Raw genomic sequence first — 13,871 nt, 5'->3', positions numbered from 1 at the left:
TAAAAGTGCGAATGGAATTTTGTTACTGCATTCAATCTACAGAAGGCTTTGGGTAGTCTGGAGATTTTACCAGTATTAACTCTTCCAATCCATGCATGTGGAGTATCTATTTCTTTCTGTCTTCAGTTTCTTTTATCAATGTCTTACAATTTTTAGTGTATAGATCATTCACTTCCTCATTAAGTTTATTCCTAAGTATTTTATTGTTCTTCATGTTATTGTAAATGGGATTGTTTTATTTCTTTTCCAGATAGTTCACTGTTAGTATCTACAAATGCAACTGACTTTTGTATGTTGAGTTTGTGTCCTGAAATTTTATTCAATCATTTACTAGTTTTAACACCTTTTTGGTAAAGTCTTTAGTTTTTTCTACATACAAGACTATAACAACAGCAGATAAAATGTTATTTCTTCTTTACCAATATGGATGCATTTTACCTCTCACAAGCAGCTGACAGTTATTCAACACCTCCTTGCTATCTCCTCTGGCTTCTGAAATACCACAACCTCCCTTCCTTTCTCAATCTCATTTGTTAAGTCCTTTTTCTCCTCTTCCAGAGAGTGTTCCAGGGCTCAGTCTTCAGACTTTCATCATTCATAATTTCTTAAGTCCCATCAGGAAAGAGGCCACCCCCAAAGTTGGAGAGACAGGAAGGTGGGTACAAAGAGTCCCAGTTCATCTGTGGAGAAATCAGTGGTTCTGCAGGAAGCAGTGCCAGGGTAACTGTCCAACTGCTGGAGTCTCAGTGTGGACAAGCCTGAGAATTAAAAACTTCCCAGAGAACTCAGTCACAGGGCCCTCCACCCCATGCTTTTATAAATTTTATCTCTAGGAGCTCTACCAGGTCCTCAGTAATGATTAGGAAAAAATCCACTCCTGCTTCCCAGAAAAGAGGAACCATTTTAAAATATACCAGAACATTCTGTTCTTCTTAGCAAGGTCTGCCCTCAGTAAAAACTATTTTACTGAAGCTTAGCTGGCTAGGGTTTTATCAGAGCCTAACCTACCTGTAGAACTCCAGCCTCCTCTAACCATCCTATCCCAATTAAGCTTGGAAAACACTGAGAAATACTGGTGAAGTACACGCTCCAGGGACACAGGCTCACCAAGAACAGATGCATAATGTAAGCAGAGAGATGGGAAATTTTCAGAAAGAACAAAAAGTTACAGATAAAAAATACTGGAAAAGAAATGAAGTATGCCTTTGATAGGTTTATTAGTAGACTGGACACAGCAGAGGAAAGAATCTCTGAGTATGAGGATGGGGCAATATAAACTTCCACAAATGAAAAGCAGAGAGAAAAAAAAGACTGGAAAAAAACTGAGAATATACGAGATCTGCGGGACAACTATAAAACATAAACCAGATCATGCCACGGTCCTGGTAAAATATCTTCAAAAGGCTTCCCATCATTTAAACAAAAATGAAAGTCCTTATGCCAACAGCCTGTTTGACATTACATGATCTACCTCCTAGTATGTCTCCCATCTCATCTTCTACTTCCCTTTCCCCTACTACCAGTTGCATGTGTCATCTTGCTGTCTTTTAATGCTCTTCAAGCTTATCTCTGCTTCAGATACATTGCATTCCCTGTTTCTTCTGCATGAATAGCCTTCCCCTAGATAGTCACATGGATCACTCCCTCACTTTGTTCAGAGTCTGCTGAAATATCACCTCCCAAAGGCCTTCAATCAACACTCTATGGAAGATACCACCCTATGTTCATTTTGCTTTATTCCCTAAAAAAATTCTACTTGGTGATACATTATTTTTGTTATATAATATGTTATATCATGTATTTGTTCTGACCTGTAACTCTGACCTGACCACTTCTCTATATACAGCACAAATTAGGCTGAATCCATAAATGCCTATTACAATTTTTAACAAGTTTTTATCTTGTGTATAAACTTGACCACTGTTGAATCCATAAATGACTATTACAGTTTATAACAAGTTTTTATCTTGTGTATAAACCTAAGTGGACTATGATAAGATTACTAAAACTATATTTAATTCCAACTTCTACATTAAGTGATCTGTCCCATTTCTGAGAAGACATTTATAAAAATGTCTTTATTTCTGCATTGAATTTCCAGACCCAAGGCAATTTCTAGTATTTCCCCAAAAATAAAGAAAAGTAAAATGATTCTAATGTGCTAACCTTAAGATCCGACACACTTTTTGGTGATGGGAAGAATGACCATTTCTACTGAAACCCAAAATTGCTTTACCCCTCCCACAGACACACCCACACTCAGGTACCTTGGTTAACTTTACTCCAGTTTTAAGTTAAGTTTTTTCAACAGGTAATATGTTCACACAGTTTTTTAAAAAGTCTAAAAAAGTACAGTACAAAGTGTCCCTCCTGTCCTTCAGATGCCTAGTTCAAATTTCTACCATCACAAAGTAAACACTGGTATCATAAAGCAGGTATGGGCAAATTTTTTCTGTAAAGGACCAGATAGTAAATAATACCTGCTTTGTACGCTATTAAAGTCTGTCATGACAATTCCACCTGGCCATTATACAGAATATGTAACCAAATGTGCATAGTTGTATCCCAATAAAACTTTATTTGCAAACACAGGCAGTGAGCTGAATTTTTCCAGTGGGGTAAAACTTTGTTATAGAGCTAAGTTAAATAATTCTCTTTTATAAAAAACTTTAATGGTAGTGTTTGGAATAAACTGCAATGGAACAGACTGCAATAAAAAATGCTATTTGAAACAAAAATTCATCCCACTACTCATACTTATGTATTAATATGCATTCTCATGTAAAAATATAATTTTCATACAAATAGACAATATTATTACAAGATGTCTTCTCTATAACTTATAATATATTATACCAAATATACTCTCGTGGCATAATTATGAAGAAATGGAGGAACAGTATGACAAAACAGACTGGTAACCTAACAGTACCACACTGTCAACATTAAACTCTGACTTAAAATTTTCCTTTAAATGCTAGATCAAATATATAATTATCATTTTCATGGAATACATTAAAAAACTAAACCAGAGTTCATATTTAAAAACAAACTAAATCCTAAATATATATTTCCCAACCAAATCAATTCCAAAATGCATGTTCCCAATATGTCTTACCCAGGTTTTAATTTAATAAAATTAATCAGGATTAGAAAGAACCAGCTCTGTCTGAAAAGTAGATCAATACTAGATTGAGTAACTAGTAACCAGCTTCTCAAAATCCAAAGGTATCTAAGAATATGTCTTACCTTAGATGCCATTCTCATAAAAAGTTTGTTTTGATTTTCTGCTGTTCCCATCTTTTCGTTCTTGACTAAATCATTTAGGCTTAGTTTATCATCATCATGAAAGTATCTGACCCTTTCTTTTTCCTCATGGGTTGAAGCCTATGACAGAACAAACATTAATTTAGTAAAAACCTAAGTTTCTGAAGCATTTCAATGAATTACCTAGAAATCTGATATTAAATGTATGAATCCCACTATGTATTGCAATCTTGCCTTCCTATAAATTCCTATTCTATTTGTTTCCATGTGGAAGAATTTCCATGAGAGTGACACTCCCTACTTTCCTGCCCCTTTCCTTTCCTCTTCCCCGGGGAATGAGGCATGACACTATTGGATTTCTGAGTTTTGGGGAAAAGAAAGAATAATTGTATCCCTTCTGTCCCCTCTACTCATCTCCTCATTGTAGTAAAAGTAAAAATTCCCTATCACTATGGAGGGAAGTCTGCAGTTATCCAGAAATTAAGTAAGCACGTTGAAAACAGAGAAGTATTAGCAAACCCAAATTGAACAGCTCTATCAGAAACAAAGCAGATATTTTGATTCTTAACTAAATCAATCCTGTGTTTTCCTACCAGATGGTTTCATACCTACTTGTGAAAAATAAAAGTGCTATTTATTTCCTCCCAAATCAAATCCGCCCAATACTATTTTCACATTTTCTTATACAAATAAAACCTGCTCTTTAATTTCTTTGAAATCTTTGGAACCACATTCCCAATATTTTCCCCCAACTATTCCTGTCTTCACTAGCTTAACTCCCATATTCCATGACTTCAATCATTCTCTGGCTCCAGGTCCTTAATTTCTGGCCCCGTTATCCTTTCACTGCACTCAAAAAGCAAACCTCGATCTTGAGTAAGTGTGTCTACCCTCTTCACTCCTATGCCTAGACTATTTGGTAGCAAGCAATTCTAAAAGAGCCCTCAATGCCATCTGGCAATGCAACTATGGGTCCCTGGTCAATTCTATCATTTCATACAGTTCAAAACGTTCCTGTTTTCCTTGTATGATCCATCACTTGTATGATCTTACAATTTTTTTAAAAAACCCTACTTTGGGAAAACTGAATACATTGTCTTTGCCATCTCAAGAGCCTCAAGGTAGTGACAAAAACGAATTGCTAGAGCTGAAAGATGGAAAAGAAAATGAGGTTTATAGAGATCATAGCAACTGCATAATTAAGACATTGTGCATGGCTGTTCTACCACCAGGTCTCAAAGTAGCTAACACAGATAAGAGGCCTAGGAGATCAAAGTTTTCCATAAAACCTATGGAAAGTATACAAAAGGAAGCTAGAAATGTTAAAGAAACATACATTAAAATTAAAATTGCCTTAAAAATTCAACGTTCACCGGTTTTTGAAAACGATAGTGAATTACATTCCATTTTATAAAAGGCAAAGGGATCTAAGAATAAAAGTCATAACATAATTTACTGCCCTCTAATATTTGCATTATGCAGCAATTTTTCAGAAAATAATTTGAAGTAGTCTGATGAAAAGAAAGCCCCAAGGAAAAAAAAAGGAATTCTGAAGAAACAAAGACATGCGTTTCACATACCATCTGCCTCTTCCTTCCTCCTCCTTTAGATTCCAGGCTTTTTCCTGGTGTGTTCACAGGCCAAACTCTTCCCAACTGATCTGTGCTGACAAGAACCACTTCTTGCTGGTCTTCACCCTATGGAAATATTTAGAGATAACTTTCAAAACTACTTTGAAGAGTGTTGAAGGCTTATATTTAATAACAACAAGGACATAAAATCATAAAAATGATTTAGCTTTCACATAATTTTACAGATTATCTTAAGTCTCCTAGACTTTTATTACCCACCATAATGTAATATGATCATAATCTTTTTAGGGAAAAAGTGGGGGAAATATCAAAAGTTTACTTTATTGTTTTTTTTGAGGAATCATAGAAGCAAACTTCAAATAAGGTGACAAACTAAGATGATAAAGAACCAATATTTAAACAGACACTATATGAGAAGGTCTACCACTTATGCAGTAGGTGTCATTTTTATAAACATTTCTTCAATTTAAAAAAATCCTAAAACTCAATTATAAGAAATAAAGCAACTAAATGACAAAACAAGCTTGTTTAAAAAAATTATTTTATTTTATTTTTTAAGATTTAATTAATTTATTTTTAGAGAGGGAAGGGAGGGAGAAAGAAAGAGAGAGAAACATCAATGTGCGGTTGCTGGGGGTCATGGCAGGCATGTACCCTGACTGGGAATAGAACCTGCGACACTTTGGTTCGCAGCTCGCGCTCAATCCACTGAGCTACGCCAGCCAGGGCCAAAACAAGCTTTTTAAATCAGGCACTCTACACAACTGTTAAATCAGCTACTCCGCACAACTTCTATTTTTTTCATTATCAGTTCTGAAATGCTTTCCACTTTCCTGAGTCTTCGGAAGAAGTTATATCTCACACACTTCCAATCTGCAATCTTTTCCTACAAATTTTTAGCCTAGTATGGTATGGAATAAGAGTAAACTTTATTCTATGATGAAGAGTGTTATTGGAAAGGTTTTAATAAGGGACTACATAAAGACTATTAGTAAACTACTTTATTAAAAATCAAGCTGAAACATGACAAAGCAAATTATTCTCATTTCAATTTTCTTCTTGATCTTATATTCACACACAATATTAAGTGGATGGTAAAAATTATCACTACTTTTCTTTTTTAATTAGGTAATAAACATTAATTAATGAAGTGTCATGTTTTAAAGGCCATCTCTCTGTTCACTCTCTTACTGCATAACAGAGATAGGCAAAACACTATAACCCAATTTCTAACTTTATATTACCGCTAATGCTAATCTCCTAAGGACTTTCAAATTACTAAATCTAATAAATACCAATTATCATCTAACTTATTGGAAAGCATTTGATTCTGGTTATTATACAGGGACCAGCACAAATAATGCCCCTTTCTTATTACAAAAATTTTTATTACAAAATCATAAGCATGTACTTCTGTAACATAATAATATTACATGCAAGCATACCATATGACATTTTAGGTGAAATGTTCAAATTAAAACTGTAAATTATTATACCCATATTATTACCCTACCAATCACACTCAACTGGGCATTACTACTTCTGCTGGACCCCATATTATCTGCCTAAAAGTCTTCTTTTCCCCAATTTTAAGCACTTCACCTTCCTGGTTCTGCCTTACTTCTCTGATTCATTCATTCATTCAGTATTTTTAAAATGCCTACCTTATATAGTAACTAAAAAATATATAGTCACTGCCTATAAGAAGCTTAAAACCTACTGAAATAATTATTCTCTACATGAATTATCAATATAAAGAAAGTCAAAATCACTTAAAAGTCAATGAAACTTTTGCAATTGCAAGCAAAAGAATAAAATATCTAGAAATAAACTTAACAAAGGATGTGAAGGACCTATATGGTTAAAATGGCCATATTACCCAAAGCAGTATTTTGAATTTAACACAATCACCATCAAAATTCCAATGTCATTTTTTTAAAGAAATAGCACCAAAAAAATAATCAGATTTATAAGGAACCACAAAAGACCCTAAATAGCCAAAGCGATCCTGAGAAAATAGAACACAGCTGGAGGTATCATACTACCTGACTTCGAATTATACTACTGAGCCATGATAATCAAATCAGCATGGTACTGACAGAAAAACCAGATACACAGACCAGTGGAAGAAAACTGAGAGCCCAGAAATAAAACCACACGTACATGGCAAATATTTTTTGACAAGGAGCCAAAAACACACAATGGAAAAAAAGAAAGCCTCTTCAATAAACAGTGCTGGAAAATAGGAAAGCCACACACAAAATAATGAAACTAGATTACATATACAAAAATTTGTCCTCATACACAAAAATTAATTCAAAATAGGTGAAAGAACTAAATAAAAGATCTGAAATAATAAATTACATAGAAGAAAACATAGGTACTAAATTTATAGACTTTGGCCACAGAGAACATTTTATGATTTTGAACCCAAAGGAGTAAAGCAAAAATAAACCAGTGGGTCTACACTGAATTAAAAACTTCTGCACAGCATAGAATCCGACAGTAAAACAAAAAGGCAACCAACCAAATGGGAGATATTTGCAAACAGCTCTGACAAGGGATTAATATGCAAAATATACAAAGAATTCATACAATTCAATAATAAACAAACAATCCAAATAAAACATGAGTAGAGGACCTGAACAAACACTTCTCCCAAGATATACAAACAACCAACAGATAGACGAAAAGATGTTCAACTTCAGCAGCTACTAGGGAAATGCAAATCAAAACTACAATGATATACAACCTCACACCTGTTAGCTAGGCTATGATCAATAAGACAGGTAATACAAAGTACTGGAGAGATTGTGGGGGAAAAAAGGAACCCTCATTCACTGCTGGTAGGAATATAAACTGGTAGAGCCACTACGGAACACAGTATGGTGATTCCTCAAAAAATTAAGAATAGAATTACCACGTGATTCAGCAATCCCTCTTCTGGGTATCTACTTGAAAAACTCAAAGACATTTACTCACAAAGATATATGCACACCTATGTTCACTGCAGCATTATTCACAGTTGCCAGGACATGGAGAAAACCAAAGTATCCTTTGACAGAAGAATGGATAAAGAAGATGTGGTACATATACAAGATCTGTCCAGAAGGTATCCAGCAATGTAATATGAAAAACAGAGACACTTATTGAAGAAGATACAAGATACAAGAAACATTGTACAGAGGACAATGATCCTCAGTCCCCTTTAAAGCAGGCACATTGGTTGGGACTTCACACAGTTCTCCCAATCTCCATCAGCTATCCTGTTGTATTTTCCTGAATCTCATCAATGGTCTGAAATCTCTCCCTTGTCTACAGTGATTTTAGTTTTGGGGAAAACCCAGAAGTCACAGGGGACCAAATCTGGGCTGCAGTGGGACTCATCACCTGGGTGATTTGATGTTTCACCAAAAAACTCCACACAAGACATAATTCATGACCATTTGTGTTGTCATGATGAAGCTGCTAATCACCAGATGCCCATACCTGCGGTCTTCTGAATCATCCAAATAGTTCCCATGGAGCAATGTTCAAGCTTAATGTAAAATTTAATGCAGATTTATCATTGCTCTACTTAATCAAGACATTCTGAACATGATGGCCACATAATACACATGCTCACTCAATGGCATCTACCACCCCCACTGACTCGTACAGTGAAGTCATCATTGTTCTCACATGCACATTCCAGTCCACTGAGGTTACATCGATGTCGCACTAACCATTCATGTCATGATAACATGATAACATGATAGCTGGACTTTTTCCAGACAACCTCATATACCATGGAATACTACTCAGGCATAAGAAAAAGATGAAATACTGCCATTTGCAAAGACACGGATAAACCCTGAGAGCATTACGCTAAGTGAAAGAAATCAGTCAAGAAACTATAAGAACCATGTGATTTCTCTTCTACATGGGATATAAAATTGAAACTCAAAGACACAGACAACAGAATGGTGGTTACCAGATGGAAGGGGATTGAAGAATAGTAAAAGGTAAAGGGGGCCGGCCAAATACGTGTTGATGGAAGATCATGTGACTTTGGGTGGTAGGCACACAGTGCAGTGTAGAGATCATGTGTCATAGAAATGTGCACTTGAAACCTATATGATCCTATTAACCAATGTCATCCCAATAAATTTAATAAAATAAATGATAAAAAATTACAAATTTAAATTTTTTTAAAAAAGGTATTTGTGGATAAACTCAAGATGCATGAAAGACTTAACCATAAGCTGCAACACCATAAAATTCCTAGAAGAGAACATAGGCAGGAAAATTTCAAATAGTCTATGCAGCAATTTTTTCACCAATATGTCCCCTAGAGCAAGGGGCATAAAGGAAAGAATAAAGAAATGGGACTTCATCAAAATTAAAAGCTTCTACACAGCTAAAGAAAACATCAGCAAAATGAAAAGGGAACAAACTGTATAATATATTTGCCAATGATACCTCGGACAAGAGTTTGATCTCCAAAATACATAAAGAATTCATATGACTCCACTCCAGGAAGACAAAAAATCCAATTAAAAAATGGGCAAAGCACCTCAATAGACACTTCTGCAAGAAGGACACACAGAGGGCCCAGAGACATATGAAAGGATGCTCAGCACCACTAGCCATCAGAGAGATGCAAATTAAAACCACAATGAGATACCACTTTACACCAGTCAGAATGACCATCATAAACAAATCAACAAACAACAAATGCTGGCAAGGTTATGGAGAAAAGGGAACCCTAGTGCACTGTTGGTGGGATTGCAGACTAGTGCAACCACTATGGAAAACAGCATGGAATTTCCTCAGAAAACTAAAAATGGAGCTGTCTTTTGACCTGGCAATTCCACTGCTGAGAATATACCCTAAGTATCCTGAAGCACCAATTCAAAAGAACCTGTGCACCCCAATGTTCACAGCAGTGCAATTTGCAATAGCCAAGTGCTGGAAGCAACCTAAATGCTGACCAGTAAATGAGTGGATAAAAAAACTGTGGTACATTTACATGGTGGAATACTATGCAGCAGGGTGGAATACTATGCAGCAGAAATAAAGAAGGAACTCTTACCCTTCACCAACAGCATGGATGGAACTGGAGAGCATTATGCTAAGTGAAATAAGCCAGGTGGTGAAAGACAGATACCATATGATCTCACCTATAAGTGGAACCTAATCAACAAAACAAATAAGCAGCAAAGTATAACCAGAGACATAGAAATAAAGAACAAATTGCCAGTAACCAGTGGGGGGTGGGGGGGACGGGAGCAGGGGAAAGAAGGGGGAGGGTCTTCAAGGAACATATATAAAGGTCACATGGACAAAGCCAAAGGGGGTCAGGATGGAGGGTGTGAGGTAGGGATGGGTGGGGCCAGGGGGAAGGGTAGGGGGAAAATGGAGACCACTGTACTTGAACAACAGTAAAAAATAAAAATAAAAATAAACATATTTGTTGAATAAAGGTCAAACCTCACTGCTTAAAAATGAAAGGCAAATAATCATTACTGTACTTTTTTTATCTTGTAATAAAAACTTCTTTTTTTTCTGTTTCACAGTTTTTCTAGGTATCAGTTTGAGAGGTTGGGATGCCAAAACACAGAAAAATAGTGTAGGCATACACATAGTCTACGAATCACAGCAGTGGTAATATAGTGAACTTAAAATGTATCTAGGAGTCCAACTGAAAACACAGTGTTACAGTAACAATGAATTATGGTCAAACTATTGGAAGTGCTTTCAAATGCCTGACTTTATGTACAAAATACCACAGAGTTTATCTGTTTCTGTAATTAGTTATTAGTTAATGTTTCTCTATGACCCTCTAAGGCCTTCAGTTAATTTCTCCAATTGCTTTCAAGAGGATGTCTATGAAACCATCTCCACACAGCTGCTTGGGGGTGGTAACAATGTGTTTCTCTTCCTTGCCAGCAGTATGAACTAAACATTTAAGCCATTGAACCATTCATTATGCAGTGACTATTTCATTATTTACTGCAAATAGTACACTGAATTTCCTACACTGCTAGAAAAAAGAAAAAATGTAAAACTGAATTCCCTTAAATTAAATGTGTCCACGATGTGATTCCCCTGAAGGACTGTTAACTGGTTAAAGTGCAGATTAGCATCAAATAATATTAAAAAATAAGATTAGATTTGTCCTGATATAGAACTGGCAATCCTCCAAAAGTCAATGGATCTCATCACTCAGTGCCCAAGCACAAGTCAGATGAAGAGACTATGCAACTGGGCGATTATTTAGATAAGGAAGCTACACTCATAGGAAGGCCAGACTAGAGGATTTACTAAGTTCATGGAGTTTTAAGGTTTCCAATAGAAAACTATAGGGAAGAAAATAAACTGTAGACACTCATACAACAAATATTTTAAGTATTTCTTGGTTATTCACAATGTGTCAAGCATTAACTGAGGCACTATAAATGAACTAAAAGAAAGAGCCCTTCCCCTACATACTAAATAGTTCACCCTGTAAAGGGGAATAGAAGTAAGTAAATCAATAATTGCAAGTGCTGCCTGTTTTTCACTAAAGTCAAATGATATTCATAGATCATTAAATCAAGAGATTTACCTCATTCATATAACCTAACATTTCTAACAAGCTAAAAAATGAAAGGATTCCTCCCAGTTCAACTATTCAATGAATGGGAATTTCTTTCTTCTGAAAGGGCAAAATTTCTATCAGAAGTATTCCAGGATTTTCCTCTATAAAGTCAGCACATCTCTGTGGTGTAGTAAATAAATGTGAATTCCATTCTCATTTCTCAACAAAACTACTGTACTTTGAAAGGTAGATGAGCCATCAGGTCCTGACCCTGATGGAATAAATACTTTAACGGCAGTAGAAAATTACTTCAGAAATGCCGGCAGGGGTTTGTTTTGATAAAACCTGAACTAAACATGCAAGTATCTCGTCTTTGTGAAGAAGATAAATTTTCTTTCTGGTCAAAGAATCCTTAAAATAAAAATGTTTCTTTGAGAGCATCAAAGAACTAAATAATTTCCAAAAAAAGCTGACAAATAGAAATTCTATTTTGTACACTACCTTGAACACAAGTCTGAATTCTACTCCTCTGAGTTATGACGTCCAATGTTCAAAAGCTAGGAGGAGCTAAAATACCTAAGGGCATCAACAACAATGTAGAGTTTTATGTTTAAGGGATGAGATACAATCTGCCAATTACTCTACAGTATCCTTAATCAGAAGAAATGTTATTTAACAGAAGATCTGCTTTAATTTTTTCAGTTCAGGTGCTTTCAATTTCAAGAACAGCCTGAAGCCCAGCCACAACTTTAGAACCTTTCATATACAGTGTCAGGAAAAAGACAGGTGCAGATTAGAGAGTAATGACAAGAATACAAATGTGAACAAAGTCCACTTAGAATTCTTAGGGTTCGTAAAGGAGACAGAGAGAAACTGAAAACTGGACAAGGCAAAGAGGGTGGATCTGACACACATAATTAATAGCATATGTAAATATCGAACAGACAGGTAGGTTATGTATAAGACAGCTTTGGAGACAGGGTTGAAATGGGGCTATACTGCAGGAGGCTACACTGCAGGAAGATCTAGTATTTAATTAAGTAGTCAGCACTAAGAAACCACAAAAGTTTCCGAGTACAAAAGTATTATGACCACAATGACACCTGGAAAAATAAATTTGGCAAAAGTATATGATAAACTGTACAGTACCTAGTTTTAGCTTTTTTCTTTAGTCCCTACTTTTTAATCCTACAAAGTTTCTCATTCTCAATTCCTTTAACCTGTGCAAGGAGTTCTCAATTACTAACTTTCAAAAACATTAGCTAGTACAACTTAGTAAAAACAGCCAATTTCATAAACATACAATCTATAATACTGTCTAAATTATTAATAATGTTAGCTTGAAGAAAATTTTATGGAACTTCACTTAATACCTTCTCATCTCCACTGCAAACATCCTCATCTCCTCTCATACTGACATTAAATTATGTAAATTAATCTTTGACTACAGCCCTTTAAAATTAGTTATACTCCCCGCTATAAACTTCTCAACATTCTACTGCACCCAACTCAGTCCTTCAACTTTTTCTCCCTACCTTTATCCTCATGGTGACTTCGTGCAACACTGGTTTAAATACCACTGATATGCAAATAACTACATAACATGCTAATTTATTATTTTATTATTTATTGCTTCTTTCTCCCTACCCATGTAGGAGGTGTTTTTATCTGTTTTGTTCACTAATAGATGGATGAAACTCCATGTAGGAGGTGTTTTTATCTGTTTTGTTCACTAATAGATGGATGAATGAATCATGGAACAAACTAATTTGTTTTACAAAACATGCACACCAAACCCAAGTCTATCATTCTAAAGGGAAAGAACTTAAAAACCAGTGTGACTTGCACAAAGACTCAGTAAATGACAGAGTCCACAACAAAAGCAGATCTCCTAGGCCTGGACTTTTTCCCATCAGGACACACTACTGCACAGGTGGCAAACACAAGGCCCGTGGGCAGAATCTGGCCCTCCACCTTGTTTTATCCAGCCCAGAACCTTGTTTCTACCTGCCTGCAGCGCCAAGCTCTCACTTAACTGTTAAGGAGTGGTTACATTTATACAGTCCTAAAATTACATTCGGCCCTTTGAAGGTAACTGCAAGGCTAATGCGGCCCCTGGTGAAAATGAGTTTGACACCCCTGTACTAGTGGAACATAAAACAATTCATATGAAAATAAATTTCAAAAACAAGCAATCAATCAAATACCACATACACAGAAAAACACTTGACAGTTAGAGACTCCTTTCATATTAAAATACTACCGCTGCCAAGTAGTATTGTACAAGGTAATTTTATACCTACAAACTCTTATTACTTACCTCTACCCCAGATTTTTTTGATGGTATCTGTGTTACATTTTTTTTTAATTTATTTGCCTTTTCAAGTTGGGCTTTAAGCTGTTCAGCTAATTCCTTCAAACAGAAAAACAGGTGTGAATATATATAGTTC

General features: G+C 35.6%; 1 protein-coding gene across 2 annotated transcripts in view; it reads right to left on the bottom strand.

Annotated features, from left to right (window-relative positions):
• CWF19L2 (CWF19 like cell cycle control factor 2) overlaps nt 1–13,871 on the bottom strand; it is a 99,333-nt gene that overhangs the window by 37,328 nt on the left and 48,134 nt on the right. For both annotated transcript variants that reach the window (XM_028516714.2, XM_028516715.2), the window contains exons 10-12: nt 13,742–13,834; nt 4,848–4,964; nt 3,250–3,387 (exon numbers count right to left, since the gene is read on the bottom strand). In XM_028516714.2, coding sequence (XP_028372515.1) covers nt 3,250–3,387; nt 4,848–4,964; nt 13,742–13,834 — 348 coding nt within the window. The remainder of the gene's footprint in view (nt 1–3,249; nt 3,388–4,847; nt 4,965–13,741; nt 13,835–13,871) is intronic.

The sequence above is a fragment of the Phyllostomus discolor genome, chromosome 6 (assembly GCF_004126475.2).
Source record: "Phyllostomus discolor isolate MPI-MPIP mPhyDis1 chromosome 6, mPhyDis1.pri.v3, whole genome shotgun sequence".
Taxonomy (NCBI): Eukaryota; Metazoa; Chordata; class Mammalia; order Chiroptera; family Phyllostomidae; genus Phyllostomus; species Phyllostomus discolor.
The sequence above is the reverse complement of the archived record's forward strand: the minus strand, read 5'-3'. Positions and strand labels throughout refer to the sequence as shown.